Source organism: Sturnira hondurensis, unplaced genomic scaffold, assembly GCF_014824575.4.
Source record: "Sturnira hondurensis isolate 20B ecotype Veracruz unplaced genomic scaffold, ASM1482457v3 Scaffold0019835, whole genome shotgun sequence".
In the NCBI taxonomy this organism is placed as follows: domain Eukaryota; kingdom Metazoa; phylum Chordata; class Mammalia; order Chiroptera; family Phyllostomidae; genus Sturnira; species Sturnira hondurensis.
The window spans coordinates 3,002,721-3,022,315 of NW_028092466.1; the positions used below are offsets into that span (position 1 = coordinate 3,002,721).

The 19,595-nt window shown below is 51.9% G+C and overlaps 1 protein-coding gene across 5 annotated transcripts in view; it reads left to right on the plus strand.

The window, feature by feature from the left end:
• Window positions 1-15,017, plus strand: part of GAS7 (growth arrest specific 7) — a 209,908-nt gene extending 194,891 nt beyond the window's left edge. For all 5 annotated transcript variants that reach the window (XM_037028282.1, XM_037028284.1, XM_037028283.1 and 2 more), the window contains 5 exons: window positions 2,627-2,755; window positions 3,680-3,803; window positions 6,802-6,881; window positions 8,318-8,416; window positions 9,085-15,017. In XM_037028282.1, coding sequence (XP_036884177.1) covers window positions 2,627-2,755; window positions 3,680-3,803; window positions 6,802-6,881; window positions 8,318-8,416; window positions 9,085-9,198 — 546 coding nt within the window. In that variant the 3' untranslated portion in view covers window positions 9,199-15,017. The remainder of the gene's footprint in view (window positions 1-2,626; window positions 2,756-3,679; window positions 3,804-6,801; window positions 6,882-8,317; window positions 8,417-9,084) is intronic.
• The last annotated feature ends 4,578 nt before the right edge of the window (window positions 15,018-19,595 follow it).

The following is a 19,595-nucleotide window of genomic DNA, read 5'->3' on the forward strand; positions in this document are numbered from 1 at the left end:
AGCCGGGAGACGGCTGGGTGAGCTGGGTTGCAGAGCCCACAGGCCTTTCTCCAGACACACCAGTAGCATTTAAAGCACAAACACTATTCTGAGGAGCTCTCTGCCCTCTCTTAGGGGCTGTCCAGGGGGGCGCAGGAAGTCACCGATGGAAAGCTTGGGAAGAACGTCCACATAAGTCAGGTTTTTCTCTGACAACCGCTGCTGCTTCTGGCTGGTAGTCAGGGTCAGTGGCCTTAGGCAATCACTGAGGCAGCCCAGGGGCTGCGTGTTTTTCTGAAAAGAAAGGAGCTCCCAGGATGTGTCATTTGCCATGGATAATAGGGCGCTGTGTGCCCCAAACCCATTTTAACCCCTGCCCCAAAAGGCCCATGGAAGTTCCACTGCTCCTTGTCAGGAGTCGGAGCCCTTTAGGAAGTGCGATTTTGCTAAGGCAGACTCTCGGGCTTCTCTAGTCGGCGGGCTGAGGCCGTTGGTAACAGCAACCGGCTGCTGAAAGAAGTGATTGCTCTGTAGTACAGAGGAAGTTATACCTGGCTGTGCCGAAGAGGGGAGAACAGGAAAACCCCTTCTGTTTGGGGGAGCACCTAGTCATGTGAGTAGAGGCCATGTGTTCAGTCAGAAGAGCATGGGGCAGCGTGGGGGCCCGGGGGCATGAGTTGAAGTCAGTGCCATCACCAACAAGCTTCCTGACCTTGGGCAAGTCACTTCACATCCTTGTGCTTCCAGTTTTTTTCGTTAGAAACCTATTTGCTGGAGACCCACAGTAATACATTTTACATGGCCCCCACAACACAGGTGTGCATGCCCCGTCTGCATGTGCAGACAGGCACACGTGTGCAGAGCCAAGACATACATTTCATGGAACAGTGCTTGTCTTTCTGCCTCGAGTGCATTTCACATTAATATTTTCCTCATGTCTGCTCTGTTCCCATCAAAAAGCTGGCCCTGACCCGCTAAACTGATTTCACCACTCCTAGCTGCCCACCGTTTGAAAAACCCTGGGCCAGATAGTCTCTGACGTGGTTTGCATCTTGAGATGTCTCCTCTTGCCTTCTGGGTGGGGTGCAGAGGGGAGGAGGCTGAGCATGGGGTTCTACACCGGCAAGCGGCGTGGACCCCACAGCTCGTCCTCTCCAGGGCAGGCCAGTCGGGAGTCCACTGGGACCGGCTCCTGAGGACTTAGGGCTCCAGCTAAACAGACACTTGACAGTTCCAAATGCTCAGAGAAAGATACCCAGCCAACTTTGTTTTGAAAAGTTACATCTTTTAGAAGTACTTAAAATATAGAGGGACAATCTGTGGGACTGAGTCACCGCTGACAGCTGGCAGTGTTATGTTTCAGGATGTCGTTCAGAATTTGGGGAAGCACTTTGCAGTGTGGACAGAGCCTGGGGCTGGGCCCAGGAATCCGAGGGGCCTGGAAATCCCCTCCAGGTTACTCCTTGGCACAGTGAAGTCTAGAAACCCACTCTCTTTCCGGGTGCTCAGAAAGAGACCCCAGAGCTACTAAGGCAGTCGGCCCAGGCCCCCCTCACAGACCCCCAGTCGGGAGCAGTTGGCTGGGTCCCCTGAGCAGTGCCCACTCCTCAGCAAACGCCTGATGCACGTGGGAAAGGGGTTCGAGGGTCCTCCATAGCTCTCCAGTTGGTAGCGTCTTGCATACTGCCCCCAGGTGGGGGTGTTTCCCTGTACAAGGAAACTTGCACAGGCTCAGAAAATAATAGCAGACGAATACAATTAACCTGAGGAGGAGAGGGGCACTCGGGCAGCCTGCTCCGTTAGCCTCTGAAGGTCTTCCAACAACAAAGCCGCAGTCTTGTCGCCCAGGGCTTAGGGCTCTGAAGAACGTGTCACTCCCCCACGCAGTGAGAGGGCCTTCGCTCCACACCAGCTCCAGCCAGATGCAGGCTCAGTAGTGGCCCGGGCAGCACGGCTCCTGTCCACTTGATGCTCAGTCACGTATAATCGGTTCTACAGAGCTGGGAACACAGAAGTTCTTGAGGTCACCAGAGAAGATTGGGTAACAGGAGCCTGGTGAGGAGGAGGAGAGAAGTCACAGAATCCCAGAGTGATGTGTGTGTGTTGGGGGAGGGGGGTGATGTTCCAACCCAGGAAGTTCAGCTGTGCTTCCCACAGATGCTTCTGGGGCAGGTGGAGGCCAAGGGGCTGGAAGGCCAAGTCGGGAGGGCCTAGGAGTCGACTTGGGTGGGGCTGCAGGAGCCGAGTCAGGGGTTCGGTGGGGCTCTGAGAGGCTTTCAAATAGGCGTGGGAGAGAAGGAATACAAGAGAAGCAAAATGCTTGAAAAATGCTACCTGCACCCCTCAGAGCGTAAACCTCTTTCTGTGGCCTTCAGAGTGTGCGTGGGCTGGCTCGGGAGATGGTTCCAGGCAGACCGGCCTGCCAGCAAGCTCTCCCTGGGCACAGTGCACTGGAGGGGCCTGTGAGTTTCCAGCAGGCTCCCACTGTCTACAACTGCACTGGATTGTACCCTTCCTGTCAGAAAGGCCAGGCCACTGCCCCAGGCCCCATACCCACCTGGGAGGGTGGGAGAGTACCCTCTCTCTCCACCTGCTTGCAGCTGACACCCTGGGATCCTGAGGATGTTCCCCTTGCTCTCCTCAACAGCTTCACAGCGAGGTAGAGAAGCCCCTAATGAACTTCCGTGAGAACTTCAAGAAAGACATGAAAAAGTGTGACCACCACATTGCTGATCTCCGCAAGCAGCTCGCTAGTCGCTTTGCTGCCGTGGAGAAGGTGAGGGGCACAGGACCCTGGGCGGGCGGGAGGTGGGGCCTCCCGGAAGACCATGGGCTGAGTGGGATAGGTATGGGGTGGGGGGAGTCCAGGCCATACCTGAGGCACCTACCTCCCCACCCCTCACCTAGCCAGGGATGAGGAGCTGCTTCCCCGTGGCTCTCAGATCCCTGCCCAGAGGGCCAGTGGAAGCAGGAGAGGCTCACCTGCCATAGGCCATGTAGGGGGCTCTGGCAGGCACCTGAGACCTTGTCCCCCAGGGACAAGAGCCTGGATGTGCTTCTGTTCCTCTTGTGCCCCTTTGGGCCTCACTTATCAAGTTCTCTCCTGACTGAATCACTTCCCCCCCAAGTCTGTGAGGTCTGAGCTAGGTGGGAGTTGCTGATGGCCAGCACTGGGGGGAGGAGAACTCTCCTGGGGGGGCTGACCACAATGGCTTAGGGTATAGGAGAGGGAGGAGCATACGGCTGCAGGCATGCCAGAATCTGCCAGCTGCCACCACCAAAGGACCCCTCCTGCCCCAGAGTGGGGCGCTGGTGCTACCATCTGCTAAGCACTACTGCGGGGTGATGGAGATGACCTTGTGCTCCCTCCCTACCCCTGCCCAGGCTGAGATTTTAGGACTGCCCGTATGTGCACATGTTCCAGTGAAATTCTGGTCTGAGAGACTTGCTGCAGGCCAAGTCAGGATCTGGTTGAGAGAGACGGGGAGGCGAAAGGGTGTGGCAGCCTCTGCCTGGCGACTGACTAGCTGGGAAGTGCGGGTCTAGCAGCTTAGCCCGTCAGAGTCACGGTGGCATCGCCCACAGAAACAGGGAAAAGAAGGACACTTCCCTAGGAAATGGGCAGGCTGGGCGCCATCGCCCATGGGGCCCTCCTGGCTCTGAGCCCTGTGAACAGCCTTCCCATGCCCTTGGCTCCCAGGCCCGGAAGGCCCTCACAGAGCGGCAGAGAGATCTGGAGATGAAGACCCAGCAGCTGGAGATCAAGCTGAGCAACAAGACAGAGGAGGACATCAAGAAGGCACGGAGGAAGTCCACACAGGCTGGTGAGTGTAGGGCCATGGCCCATCTGTCCTCACCTGGCCCATCTGTCCAGGAAGCCCAGCAAGGCCAAGGCTGGGGGATGGGATGCCTGGGAACTCCAGCCCACAGGGGAAGGCCACAGTGGGTGCTGTACAGAGGGGCGTCGGCAAGGCTGTCTCCAGGTCCTGGCTCTCTGACCGGGAAGTGTTAACTCCCCCGTGCCCCCAGAACTCAGGGGTCCTGTCACTGTGTGGAGGCCCTAGGATTACACACCCCACCCCGCAGGGGGTGATGCTCACCTACAGTGATGGGCTCCTGCCCCAGCAGGGCTGACGTGTTAACAAAATAACCACGTTTCAGAGTCTCCCTGAAAGATGCCTGCAGTGAGGTGGCTTCTGCTTCCACCTGGTGGTAGAAATTAGCTGATGCCCAAGGCAGGGGGAGAGAAGCCAATAAAAACTTACTGAATATTTCTGAAAACAAACAAGTGTTTCACTGCATGGAAAGACAGTGCCTGTGGCTGTCCGGGACTGAAATGTGGCTGTGGGGTAGGGCTCAGGTACGATGGCCTCTAGGTCCCTCCTGCCAAACCCAGCACGACAATTCCTCATGGAGTGAAGTGGCCACCATATGGACGTTTTGAAATAAGATAAAATAAAAATAAGTCAATGACAAAATAATGTGAACATGACATTTGATATACAGGTCTTATAATGCACAATGATGAATGACTGGATCCAGAAACAGAAGGCATAATGTACTTACTGGGTGGGGAGGGAAACTCGAGATGAGGAAAGTCATCCCCAAATTCATTTAATTAATTAAGTCCTTAGATACAATTATATTACAAAACCAATGTCTTTGCTTGGGAAAAACTTTAATCAGCATGTGAGAATATAACATCTTAATTTTGCCAAATAAAATCACCATCAATATTTCCTAGTATTCTAATTTTTAGTGTTTTTAATATTTGCATTTAAACTTATACACATTAGATCATATTACACTCTGTGTTCCAAAGTTTTATTTTAATTGCTATGTCTTAGAGATAGCTCTGTTCCATTACCTATACATCTGATTACCCACCTACTCACATACACTGGACTTTTTTAGTGGTGGGATAGTATCCAGGTGTGTGGTTTTGTGAGCTGTGCTTCCTCATTTCCCTGACTGATTTCTGTAGGACTTTTGGATTGGTTTGGAGTGTCTGGCAATGCCAGCAAGGCTGTGTTATTACAAGTGTGTCTGCATCTAAATCTGTATAGAGAGAATAGAGATGTGAATTTTCTGGGTCCGAGAGTTGTACTCCTCCTGATGGGTATTTCCACGTTGCCTTCCAGAGTGGTGCACCCACCGGTAGCATGGGCGGATGCCTTTTCCCTAAACTCTCGTCAGCATTGCGTTATCGAACTGTGATGAACTTGCAGGTCATATGTGACTTTTTCTGTGAATCAGGTTGACAGCCAAGATATTCTGGTTCTAGAATCCATGCCTTAACTCATACTGTTCCAAACCCATGCACTGCGATAGAGATAAGACACACCCTCCCTTGCCTACCCTATTTCCCGATGTTGCAGGAGCTACCAAAGCATGCTCTCAAAACCAGGATTGACAAACAGGGCTTTGGGAGTTTCGGATGGTACCTTTATAGGGTGGCACACTAACTGCATCCTGGATATAGGCCCGGGGTCTTGGTGGGTGTGCATTGCAGTGAAGTATTGGCTTTTTCCCCTCTGGTTCCAGTCCTTCTTGAGATCAAGGTTCCAGTCCTTGGCCTTGGACCAAGAGCAAAATGAACAAAGCCCTTTATTTGGATTCTGTTACTCAAGGGTCATCTCCCAGCTAGTGGTGTGGTTCAGGGAGAAGGGAGCTACTGACTAGGCCCTGGGCCCTGGGGACATTTTGTTTGTTTGTTTTCACTTTCGTACCAGAATGGGCAAGATGATGTTACAGGAATAACTTTGAATCTATTCCAATGACTAGATTTAAAGAATAAATGAGTTAGCCTTGTTTGGTGTGCTAGTTGTCATGAGCACAGACCACGATGCCTTCCTCTTTGGACCCTGTGGTGACCTGATCGCTAGACCAGGCTCCGCCCTGGAGGGCACTTCTCTAACTGGGCTGTGCACACATACCCCTGGGGAGCGGAAATGCAGCCTCTGGCTCACTCTTGGTGTCGGGTATGTCCAAGGCTCGGCGTTTCTAGCAGGCTCCCAGGGCACATGGATTCTGCTGGTCTAGGAATGGCGTTTTGCGTGGCAAGGTTCTGGGGTGCTGGTGCCTCGGTAAAGTTTGCAATTACTTTATGGTTTGTTTTCTTTCTAATTACAAGATGTTTCAAAGGTACATACTATTGGAGAGAACAATAGACTAGCCATCAAGATTGAATAGTTGTGTTTGTTTCAGATCTCTTATGAAAGAAAGTACTGTGGAAAGAGCTCCTTTCCTCCCACCCAACCTGTTTCCCAGTGTGAGCGCTACCCTGGAACTGGTATATAGTGCTCAGTGTGTGTTTTCATGCCACCACCGTGAATATGCGAGCCATACACCATCGGACACATTATCGTGCATTTCAGAATGACATCCTGTTGCATATACACACACATACACATAAATGGACATAATTTGCAAAGTTTTCTTCTTTAACTAGTACCAAGTTGCTTGTGACATGTTTTAATGAAAAAGAACTCTCCAATGTGAAATGAAACTACCGTCTTTAAAGAGGACATGACAGGGTTAGGGGTCCCAGTCAGTAGGTCCCATCCCCCACCCCCTACACTTAGAAACCTCCATCCTGAATTCTTGGTGTCTGGGGTCAATTTCAGTTGGACACTCTGTAGCTGGTCCCTTATGGTGCTGGCTAGCCCCTCTCTTTGTTCTGCTTCCATTCCCACCTCCCACTTTCCATTGGCCTCCATGGCCCCAAGGAGAGGGACTGGCATGGCTGCGTGCTGCCCTGGGGGAGAGGGCAGCCACGGCATGGCCAGGATGCCGTGTGACAGTGGCACTGGCCTTTTCCAGGGGATGACCTCATGCGCTGTGTGGACCTCTACAACCAAGCCCAGTCCAAGTGGTTTGAAGAGATGGTGACCACCACGCTGGTGAGTGCATGGCAGCATAATGCCTGGTTCTCAGGGCAGCCGGGGGGAGGCTGGTGGGCACACGGGTGGTGTAGTGGCAGTGACTGTGGAGGTGGTCATTACATCTATTCGTGCTGGGGTCAAGACCTGGACTCTGGGCCAGTCTCCGCTGACTCCGATCCTTGCTCTGGGACTTCCTAACTGTGTAAACCTGGGTGAGGGCTGGGTCTTGCTGTGTCCTCCTTGGCTGTCCCCTGAAGGGTCAGGTTCAATGGAAGGTGTCCCTAACCCAGTTGACAGTAGCCCCTTTAGGACAAATAGGCAAGCTACAGGAAACATGACCTCTCACCCCCCAGAAGAGTGGCAGGTCCTGCAGAGAAGGTCCTTGCACGGCACATAAGTGGTGGGGTTGGGACACTGTGTGGGAGTAATGGGGGGAGCCCCATGACTGGGGGCATGAGGAATAGGCCTCAGGCCCCCTCTTTTTGCCTCCCTGAGTTTTCTTGTGAACGGGCAGCGTCTCCTCAGTCAGCCCCTGTTGCGGCGAAGGGTGGTGGGCCTTTGGGCCGTTGGGCCCGGTGAGAAAGGAGCATCATGCCAGCTGTTTATCACATCGCCCGGTTGCTCAAAGCCACCCCCGTCCGCCCAGCACAGGACAGTGACCTGGTTTTCCTCCCGGTTAATCTCCTAATTAAGCCCCCTGCTTTACTCCCCTCCCCAGTTAATCACCTGGGTGGTGACCTAGTTGTGCACAGAAATAACAGCCTGATCCCCTAAATTCCGAAGATGTGGAGCCACCTAGAAACCAACAGGCAAGCCCTTCCCAGTCATCCCATTGACAGTGGCCACCCCACTCGCAACCCCCTGCCTCCCCCGGCCCAGTCTCTGGTCTTTCCCTCAGCAGTATGTAGGGGTGGCCTGAGGACGGAGGCTGCTCAGCAGAGGCCCAGGGAGGCACCGACACTCCCCCACCCGCCTCACGTGTCCCTTTCGGCCATCCCGCCAGGAACCGGGGCTGGGGCTGCACTGGTGCAGTAACCATCACGAAAACAAATGCTGGTTCAAATCTCGCTACTCCCATCATTCCAGGTCGCTTTGGGCAGGTGGCGTTACTTGTCTGGATGTTCATTCCCTTGTTTGGAAAATGTGGAAAAGGACATGACCTCTCTCTTAAAATTATTATGAGTACGATGAAGTGATGCGTGTAAAGCTCTTAGTGCCCACCGTGCCTGGCCCGGCAGGGGCCAGGAGACGGCAGCTGCTGTGTTTTCATCCTCTTCATCTTCACTGCAGGAGATGGGGCCAGTCTTTTGTCAGGCCCCAGAGGGTCACATGGAGTCAGGTCTGAGAGGGCGGCGGCTGGCATTGTGTGAGATGGTGGTCTGGGACCTGCGTGGTGGGAAGGTCCCCACGTGGAGGGGACATGCTAGAGCTCTCTGACCTCTCCTCCTGCGCAGGAGCTGGAGCGGCTGGAGGTGGAGAGGGTGGAGATGATCCGGCAACACCTGTGCCAGTACACACAGCTGCGGCACGAGACAGACATGTTCAACCAAAGCGTGAGTTCCCGCCCCTGGCCCAGCGGAGGCCAGCAGGACCCCGGGTGACCCAGGGTCAGGGAGGGCCACCACCACTGCTCTGTGCCAGGTTACGTGGTCACTGCAGACGACTCTGTTCTGGAGACGGGCGGTGGACAGGCTTGGGATGGCCTTGTAGATTGGCCTTCACGCCCATGCGAACCCATCTCAGCGCAGGAAATAGAGCTGTTACCCCAAGGAGAAAAACGCTCACGACAGTTAAAATGGCGGAAGATGCCGTTGCCTGCCCCAGTGGATTTCTTACCAAAAGGAAGAAAAAAACAAACTAGAAATGTTCAGAATATCTAAAGCTAAAATTTCATTTGTCCTGTTCTGGGGTGGTAAACATGGGAACAAAGGTGGAAGGGGTCACAGACCCAGAGCCATCAGGGCCACCCTGCCCTCTCACCCAGCCCTGGGGTCGAGAGGGTAAAGGGCATGGAGTGAGAAACAGGGTGGGGACGAGAGGCCCTGGCTCCCCCCTCTCACAGTACTGCATGTCCGTCTGCCCCTCGGGCCTGCCCTGGGGCCCCACAACCCTCCGGGGAGGCTGCTCTGACAGGCACAAAGGCACAGGCAGCATGGCTCAGAGGCAGCTTTCTCGGCTCTGCTGCCCCTTCTGACTGCATCCTCTTCTCCATCCCTTGCAGACAGTCGAGCCTGTGGACCAACTGCTTCGAAAAGTGGACCCAGCCAAAGACAGGGAGCTGTGGGTCAGAGAGCACAAGACGGGCAACATCCGCCCCGTGGACATGGAGATATAGCTGGGCTCACGCGGCTCCGGGGGGCCTGCCAAGGAGCAGGGATGGGGGTCCCATGGAGAGTAGGTGGTGGTTCTTGCCACGGGGCCTGCTGCCAACTGGAGCTGCCCTCCCACCCGCTCTCCTGGTCCACTGAAGAGAGGGAGGGGTGCGGGCTGCAGCTCGTACTTCCAGAAGGGCGGCCCGGATGGCCCCACTGGGAGGTCCCTAGTGTTCCCAGGCCAAGAAGATGGATCCACAGCCCAGCTCTTGTCTCTGAGGCTGAAGATCCCCAACTCCTGTGCTGTGCTTGCCGCTTCAAGGACAAACTGAGGCTGGAACTTTGTGGTCCGCGCTGAGTACTGTAGAAGTCCTCTCTCTACCCAGAGCCAACTATGTCACATACTCAGCCTTTGGAAGCCCCAAAGTCCTTCCTCCAGCTGGCTCTTTTGTCTCTGAGACTTTGAAGGGTCAGGGGAGGGAGGTCTCTGTCTCCAAACCAAGTGTCAGGGTAACAGTTGTGCATCGAAGGCACCATTTAGCATAGCCCTCCCTCAGCATCCTCTGCAGCCCTCCCCTATTATTTTTCCTATTCTGGGAGCCCACAACCTGGCTCCTCTTTGTCACCTTTCATGATCAAGAGTCTTGGGAAGAAGACCTGGCTCCTGTCTTCCCAGACCAACCCTGCCTGGAGAGGTCAGGGTGGAACTACCTCATTCAGCAAATTAGCCCTCAGTGGAGCATCGAATAGTATTTCCTAGTAGATCAGCATCCTCAGTTAAGTCTCCTCTCTAAAAATCCCAATCTGCCCAACTTTCAGTTGCTCCCTCCTCCCTCCTCCCCCTTTCCAGTCTCTTAAGGGGGCTGGGTTAGTCCTACGTAGGAGACAGATTGGGGCAAGTCTTGGTCATCCCCAGATGGCTCCACCTGCTTGTGCATGCTGGCATTGGGATCACTGTCCATTGTATGGCTTTCTCTTATTGGTGGCCAGTGTACAGGCATTGAAGACTCACATAGCCACAGTAGGTTGTCACCCACTGGTCAGTGTCCCACCACCTTGGTCTCTCAGCACCTTCTGCACACTCCAGAGCCCTGCACCAAGCACCTGCTTGGTGCTGGTATAGCCCTCCCCTTTCTTCGTCTCCCAGTGTCTGGAAAAACCTGGTCTAAGTGCAACTTAGGAATCTTTCAGGGCTGCCATCGGGTCCTTGCACATCTCTCTCTCCTTTTCCTGACCACAGCAAACATGTTAAGTCACGTTAAGTCTTGAGAATTAGTTCAAAATGTCCAGAAGAAGAAAAGGGACCTGAAAGAGGTCATGCAGCTAGCAAGGTGCAGATCCTGACCTGGAACCCACGCCCTGAGACCCAACCCATCCTTCTAACTTAATCTTCCCACTGATGACAGGATTATCGGGTTCCCGGGACCCATGTTTCTCAAGAGCACAGAATTCTAAGAGCACAACTCACTGGCTTTCAGTCTTACTTACCAGTGACTAGTGATGTATCTTGGATCTTTTGGTACCCTCTTACACTGAGTCGGAATCACTCTAATGCTTTATGGCAGAAAGATGCCGAATTTACCAAAGCAAACCAAACTTTGTCATGTTTCCTACTGAAGCATCTCAGTCAAAAAGATCAGCTGGAGGGCTTTCACCAACGTGGGTCTGTCCATGGTACAGAGAAGCCCTCCTTCTGGGTCTGGGGTTGGGCCGGCCATGACACCAGCCACCAGTTTCAGGGTATTATTTTTTGGTTTCTTTATTAAAAACAGGTGCTAGTAATAATTGCTTTGTGGCTTAGTAAACTAATTTATGGGTGGTTTTCAAATATTCAAAGCCAACAAGCTTGTTATGAACACAGATATTTTGAGTGGTTATGCTTATGAATTTTGTCTTCTCATTTCCATCTGAGGATTCCAGAGTCTTCTGTTCCTCACTGCAACAGAGGCGCTCTTGCCTCTTCCGGGGTGGCCCGAGCTGGTCCAGGGTGGGCCACTCTGTTTTCTGAAGTCACTCATTTCTCCCCCATCACCTCAGTCTCGTTAGCTTCCTCACATGCTCCCTTTCTGTTCCCCTTCCCTCCCTCATTCATGGAGCACTCAGCTAAAGCCAAGCAATGTGCTCAGATCTGAGGGAAAGATATGGGTTTGTCAGCAGGGAAGCCCATGATCTGATGTTTCGTGTAGACATCTTTTCTCCAGGGTTCTCATAGGTCCGTAACCTTGGCATTCACACCCAGGTACTCTCTGCAGAATATGGGCTTTCAGAGACACTGTTGTGCTGATAGGTTTGCATTTATTTACTCATCTGTTTATTCAGCAGATACTTGGGATAAGCCAGGCATTGTGTGGGATTCCAGAAATACAGCCGCATACAAGACAGACACTGTCCTCTGTCTCCTCTAGTTCCCATGTAGACAGGAGGATGCTTTAACATTTCTGAAGAATGAGAATATTTAACCTTCCACATTTAACCCACTGGCAGCCTGCAATTCCAGGACGCACTACCACCATGTGGCATTGACTCACTGGGTGGAAGGTAGACAGCAACGCGTGTCCAGTCACCTGGTCGCTAGACCCTCGCAGCCCATATCCAACTTGAATTTCTGAGATTTCTTTTGTTTTAAATAACACTCTTCACTTTACAAAGAGGGGGAAGCCCAAGCATGACCAGTGAGTGCAGAGAAATTAGCAGAGTGAATTAAGAGCAGAGCTAGAGCCCATAGTCCAAGCCCCTGTATTGTTAACAGGGTCCCCCCTCCCCGCTCTTGAGTGAAGTCAAGATCAGGATGAAGTCTACAGTACCTGAAAGTGCACCTCAGGGTAGCAGTCATTCTATCCAGGTGGTTCTGTTTTTGTTTGTGTTTTGGTGTTTATAATAAGAGGATTTGGCTGGGTTTATTCAGAATGGGTGAGCGAGTCTAGGTTGTTCTTGAGCACATCTATTGTTCCATTTCTGAGAACAAGTGGGCCCCTTCTGTCTGTTCCACTTAGTTTTGTCTGTGAAAACCTGATTTAAAAAAATATGTATCTCCAAGACAAATGGTGTTCCAAGTGAGCTGGTTGTCATGACAACCTCCAGGAAAAGCCACTTGTTCCTCTCCATTTTATTTCCAGTGTGTTTGAGCAGTATCACAGAGGGATGGCTGTCCTGAGGTTCTGCAGCAGGAGGACTCCTCTGCCCCTCGGGCTGATGGATGCCTGGGGCAGGCAGAAGCTGCGCATTGGCAAACCAGGTGTTTGTTTCTATTCCCTTTGTGGAAACCAATCAACTACTAGATTAGTGGATGGTGCATAAAAATCTTGGCTGAGCCAAAGTTCCTTCTTGGAAATACAAGCCATAAATTCAAAGGATGTCAAAGACCTCAGCTTGTTTAAGTGATTTTACTTCCAGCTGTGAGTGGCCTTGACACGGAGAGTTTGCACAGGGTTCTGCAGACCCGCCGGCAGTTACGTGGGTAGGGAAAGCGCTTTACAGATGTCCAGTCGGGTATGGCCCAGCAGCATGCTCACTTGGCCAGCACACCATCTTCTTCCCGTGATCCTTCCCACCCCTCCAAGACATGCTGCCTTTTCTTTTTCTAGGTTTATTGAGGTATTTGGCATGCAGCATTTAGGGTTTATTGACATACAACAAAATTCACCCTTTTAAAGTATACAGTTCTATGAATTTTGACAAACATGTAGAGCCTTGTGAACACCACCAAAATTAACATAACATTTCCATCACTCCCAAAATTCTCCCTGACCCCTGTAGTCAATCCACTCCTCCCACCCTCAGCCCTTGGCAACCACTGATTGGTTTTCTGACCTTACAGTTTTGCCTTTTCTAGGATGTTGTGTAAATGCAGCCAGACGACGTAGTCTTTGAGGCTGGTTCCTTTGTCTCAGCTTAGTATTGTGAGCCGCCCATGCTGTGTGCCTACCCTTGCTTCCCTGCGTCACCTCGTGGTGTTCCATTGCATGGTGTACCCCATGGCTTCCTCACTTCTACAATGCATTGTTTGTCCCAGATGTTCCTCTTTGGGAGTCTACAGCTTGTCTGCATGGTTGCTTCCAGCCCGCTGCTTCCTACAGCTCCCAAGGCTCCTTCTCCAAATGCCAGCTGTACCCAGAGGTAGTTCTTGCAGCTCACACTTGGTTTTTGGTTCATGTCAGGATTTGACAGTGCAGAAAGCCACCAGGGATTAGGGGGAGGGCCGGGCCGGATCCCCATTGCCTTCCACTTCTACTGTGTCCTGGAGCCTCTAGGGTGGCAGACCCACCCTCCCCCGGGGCCCATCATGTCAGCACACACAGTCCTTGGCATCCATTGGGAAGCCAATGGATGAGAAGGCAGGGGACTGGCCAGGGACTCATCTCGGCCCTGTCCTGGATTCCTTTGTGTCATCTGCAGACTGAAGATATTCTTCCAGAAGTTCTCTCAGGCCTCATGCAATCACTTGCATTCTAGCTTTCCCCCTTCTCATTTCTGGTGTTGTGCCCTGTACACATGGTCATTCCTCATCTGGGTCCCTTAAGCACAGTGGTGCATGGCATTACCTAAAATCCTCATTAGAGGGACATGCTGGCATTTCTCCTGTTAGACACAAATGAAACTAAAATTAAGAGTCTGGAGAGCTGTCAAGAATGAGGTAGTTCCTCCTTAGGACCCCCAAGGTGACGACTCCAAGCCATGTCTTGATCATGCTCTGCCCGGTGACAGGTGAGCCCTGGACAGCCACCAGGAACCCCTCCAAGCAAACTGAAAACACCTGGGTCCCAGCCGAGGCGGGAGCCCAGGCCCATAGGCCCCCGTGGTGGGGAGCCACGGATCTGTGCTGCTGGGCTGCTCTGGGCAAATTTTGCCACAGACTCTCATCACTCCTCTTCCCCAGGAGTATTATTCCAATCAGGCCCCTCTGGAAAAGGAGGGCCCCAACTCCTGATGCAGCAGGTTTGGGTGAAAATAGATATGTGACAAAAAAGCAAGCTTCCATTTTCCCTAACCCTCTAGGTGCTGGGGCCGAGCTCTGGGGAGCCTTCGTTGGGAGGTGCCTCTGAAGGACAGGGGTTGTGACTGCCTTCGGTCTTTCTGTGTGTGGTTGAGGGGAGGTGGACCCTTTGTGTTTTCAGGGAAGTTCCTAACGGTACTGCAATGGCGGAATGCAAGGGTCCAGCACGCAGGTGCTGTCACAGACAGCGTGACCCTGGGACAGAGGTTCCAGGGGCAAGAGCATTGGACTGGGCCCGCTCTGCTATCTCTTTAGTCCCATAACCTGAGTTGTCACCTTGCCTCCCGGACCTTGGTGGACTCATCTGTCAACTGAGACACTCCGCTTCCAGCGTTGTACATGGCAGGCCGGCTCTTGGGAGCCATGGCCTCCGGGCAGCCGTGTGGACCAGGGACAGATCTTCAAAGGGACCCCGGCCACCCTTGGTGATGGGCCCCCAGTCTGCATTTCTGCCCTCCCTTAGGAGGGAGATTGGGGGAGGGGAGCCACAGCAGTCCTTCACAGACACGAGCACATCAGCAAACCCTACAAAAGTGGAATTTTCTAACAGAATAAACTTGCTTGTTTGGTCTGTTTTCTGTAACTTTTGCTAAATACTTTATACATTTTTAATGTTACAAAGCTGTGTTTCCTGCCAGCATTCCTCCTCCCGGTATGAATGTGTTTACTCCACACTGTATATCTTCCTCCCTCTGACTGCCTAGACCAGTAAATAAAATGGATGTAATATAATTTATAAGTGACACTGTTGAAACTCTGATCCCTCTGGGGGCTGTCACCAGCTCTCCCCAACTCCTGTAATAGGATTCGTGTGTATTAATGCTGAATTAAATGTTTAAAGAATTTAAATTTTGAAGGCGTTTGCTATATATAATTGTTCTCCATTATTATGAAGCGTTTTCAGGAAGTTAAATCTCCCATTTTTTCCCCTTAGCTCTGTGTATACACTTGAGATGCTTAGAATCTCCCATGTGAAATAAACTACCAGAGACACTGGGTCCCACTGGGTAACCCTCCTCCCTGGAAGGCAGCCACACCCTCCTTCGGACAAATGGCCTCTGCATTTCTGCAGGCTCCCAGGACTGGGATGATTTTATTCCTGATAACTTGGCAGGGAACAAAAGACATCTGGGCATTGACCCTCCCCTCCAGACGGGTGCCATGCTGCCAGACCCACATTCCTGACCCCACCCCAAGCCCCTCCCCTGTGACTTGTCCCTATGGATAGGTGGGGCTCCCGGCTGTTTCTTGTCTCATCCATCCATCTGTGGATGCACCCCTGCCTTCATGCCATAATTATTGAGCACCCGCTGTGCTCCAGACACTGTCAGAGGTAATGGGAACAGTGAATGAAACAGAGCCCTGCCCTCATGAACTTCCTTTCTAGCAAGGAAAGACAGACAAACGAGGTTATCACACAAGTGCACGGTGTGGCTGAAGAAGGCATTAAATGTTATGGAGAAATAAAAACAGGGCAGAGGAAACTGGTAGTTTCTAAGGGTGAGGGTGGGTAAGTTGCTGTGTTAAATAGGGAATTGGATAGACTCACTGGGAAGGTGCAAAGACAAGTAGACTGAAGACTGGGGAGACAGCCCGGCAGGTAGCTAGCTGAGGGAAGAATGTTCCTGCAGAGGAGGCGGCCTGGTTAGAGGCTGGGTGGGGGTCAGGGGGTGGGCATAGAGGACTACTTGTTTGGGGCCACTAGCTGGATCACAGTGGTGATGGGGAGGCGTAGATTCCACTGGGCTTTGCCAAAGGTGGAGGGCCTGTGACTTATTCCGGGGGCTCGAGCCAAGGTGTGTGGCCTGACTTCAGTGCCACAGGGCTCAGACACTGATGTGAGAGATGAGAGCAGAGGCACCCTCCGAAGCAGGAGCTCAGGGAGAGGCGGCAAGCCTATGGGGCGGGGGGGCAGGGGGTGGGTCAGGGATGGCGGGGGCGGCACTCATGGTACAGGTAGAGAGAATGGCCAGGTTCTGGGTGTACAGTGCAAGTAGAGCTAACATGATTTTTGACAGGTTGCTTTGGGGTGGTCCAGAATGAGAGATGCTGGAGGTGACTCTGAGGACTTCAGTCCAAGCAACCAAAAGACCAGGCTGCCATTCAGTGCAAAGGAGTGGCCATGGGAGGAGCATTCTTTCCCATTGTCTTCCTCCCGGCCCTCCTCTCCTGTTCTCTTTCAGTGCGGACTGTGCAGGCCCTGGGACCAGGCCCAGGACCAAAGGTCAGTTTGTCTTGGAGCTCAGAGCCAGGGATGGTATGGGGGGTGGGGTGGGACCTGGAGGGCGGGGCCCTGACTAACAGCTAAGACAGAGCTCCTGTTTGGGGTGTGACAGGCCAGCCTCTGGAAAGAGACTGCTTCGTTCAGTCAAGGCCAGGAGGGGAGACACAGACTGAGACTGCCTGGAGACAAGGCCTTCTTCCCTGTGGACTTTGGGGTCCAAGGAGAGTTTATGGCCCCAGTTCAGACTTAACAAATCCATTCACAATACATCATCTCCAACAACTTGTTTGACTAAGGAGCATAAACTCTCCCTCTGATAGAAGATGTTTATGCAGGTTTTCAAACAAACCTCCAGGTCATGACCCCTCTCTCAGCAGCATCAACACAGCTGCCTGTGGGTTCCCCCCTACGCTTGGCCTCTCCTGGGCACAGCAACCTGAAGAATGGGGACAGTACCAGGCTGCTTCTGACCTGGATCCAGCTCCTTCCTCTTTGCCCCTGGAGAGGGCAGAAGAGGTCGGGGGAGCTCTAGCTGCCTACCATGTTAACCCAGGGCCCTCTTTCCTTGCCCACTTCTTGTTGTCATAGCAACCTCAGCTCTTCACCTGCAGACTTGGAGCTTCTCACACCCTCGGCTCAGGAAGCTGTAATGTAGCGAAGGGCCCTGAATGGGGAGCCTGGAAGACCTGGGCTTTCATTCTGGCTTTGCATTTTGCAACTGTGTGACACAGGCCAGCGATAGGCATTTGGAGCTTCATTTTCACCCCTGTAACACTGGCCTGGCCTTATCTGCAGGCCTGGTGTGGATGGGCCAAGAACCCAGACGGGACTTCTAAAGGCCTCTAGCACCTGGTTCAGGGGTAAGGGGTGAACCTCCAGCCTCACTTTCATGGCCTGGGTTGAGTTTGTTTCTGAGTTCAGTGACTGTTCTATTTCTAACTGCTCTTGAGATTAAATGCCTTGCTAGAGGAGAATGAAATCTAGAAGAGACAGGCTCTTAATAACTAACATGCTCTCGCAAACTGACAGGACCAAATAGTGAGTGCACCTACACACCCCCCAAGGTTAAGGCTTCCTGCGAAACACTCTGGAACCACAGCAGGTGGAGCGAGCTGGAGGGGTGGGTGAGCAGAGTTGGCTCCTGAACTTTTGTCCTCCCTAAGCAACAGCAGGGTGGACCTGGCAGGAGGCTTTCTCCCAGCAGTAGGGACCTGATGTCCCCTGCCATTGGCCTGTTATGATAGGCTACAAACCCTGACTCACCAGCCTGGAGATTGTGGTATTTATCCTTTGTAGTTGTGACTCCTGGGCAAAGAGGAGACATCTCTCCTATCCAGTTTGGCAATCTGGGGGCTCCAGGTACGTTCTCTTCAGTGTTATGCTCAGCCAAGCTGAGGCACTGCTGATCTTTCCTTTGGGTGACAAGAACTCAGGTACATAGCATACCCCCTAGGGTGCTTCCTTATGTCCTGCACTCATAACTGAGCTGACTGCAGGGATGTGAAGGCTTCTGTTGCAGAGTTCCCGTCTCCCATCTATCCATTCACTCACTCAACAAGCATGTTACTATCTGCTGGCTTCGGGCATCAGGCTGGGTTGCAAACTGACAACCTGAAAGCTGAAACCAAACCACAGATATGTTCTATTTGGCCCACACCAAGTTTAAAAAAAAATTTGAACTCTCAATTTAAAAGCTTGAAAATTGCATCTAAAAATCTGATTTATGAATTTTGGGGGATAATCAAAAATAACAATGGGCCATAACCCCATGTGACCATGTTGACATGGAGTTGAACACTGCAGCCTCTCTCACATGTGACACAGGCCTCACCACTCCCTATTGTGTCCTGATACAGCTCTTTCACTCCCTCCCTCCACTTGCTGACTCCGGTAGGCAGTTTAGTTTTTGACCCTGTTGTAGATGAGTAATAAAAAAAAACTAACACCTGGTTAGCATTTAGTATGTGCCAGGCTCTACTCTAAGTATGTTCAGACATTAACTCATTTTAGCCTCACAAAAAAATGAAGTAGACACTATTATTATGCCTGTTCACTCAAAAAATAGCCACTGACAGCCCAGCCCTGCCAGGCACCATTCTAACAATGAAGATGCAACTGGGAACAAGCGGATGGACCCTCACCTCCACAGAGCTCTCATTCTGGTGAGGCTCCAGACAGCACCAGAAACAAATAAATAGGAAGCTAGAGGGTGTATGGGGGAGGGAGCAAAGAAAAAGCAGGGTAAACAGTCCAGGGCGTGCTGATGGGTGTGGTGCGGCGTGCAAGTGGAAATAGAGTGGACTATACAGACCTTTGTGGGAAGGTGACATTTAAGGAAAGCCATGAAGGAGGTGAAGGGTTGGGAGAAGAACACCCTTGGCAGAAAGATGTTAGAAAATGTGCTTGGCAAGAATGGGCTGGAAAGAAGTATTCGGAGTCACGAAAGGCAAGGACCTACATGCAAGATTACTCTATCCAGCAGCTACCATTTAGAGTGGAAGGGCAGATAAAAAGCTTCCTAGAGAAGGTTAAGTTAAAGGAGTTCATCACCACCAAGCCCTTATTTTATGAAATGTTAAAGGGACTTATCTAAGAAATAGATCAAAAACTGAAAAGTAAAATGACAACAAGCTCACAGCTATCAATCAACAACTGAACCTAAAAAAGCAAAAATAAAAACTAAGCAAACAACTAGAACAGGAACAGAATCACAGAAATGGACATCTCATGGAGGGTTGCCAGCAGGGAGGGGTAAAATGGGGGGGGCGGGAGTTAAGGGAATAAGAAGTATAATTGGTAGGTACAAAATAGACAGGGGGAGGTTGAGAACCGTATGGGAAATAGAAGGGAAATAGAGAAGTACTTATATGTATGACCCATGGACATGAGTTAAGTGTGGGCAGGGATTCTGGAGAGTGGGGGGAGTGGGGTGGAGGGAGGATAGAGGAGAGAAAAAGACTGGGACAACTGTAATAGCATAATCAATAAAATATACTTTAAAAAGAAAACATGCCTGGGGTCACACAGCTAGTACATTGCAAAGCTGGGATTTGAAACCAGGTCGTCTACAGAGCCCGGCTCCTCACCCCTGCATTGTAGGGCTCAATGAAAGGTGGGATTCTGGGAGTTATGGGGCGGGGGACAAGTGTGAACACCATTGCTCTCAGAGAGCTAGAGTTGGGGTGGAAGAGGATGAACTAGGG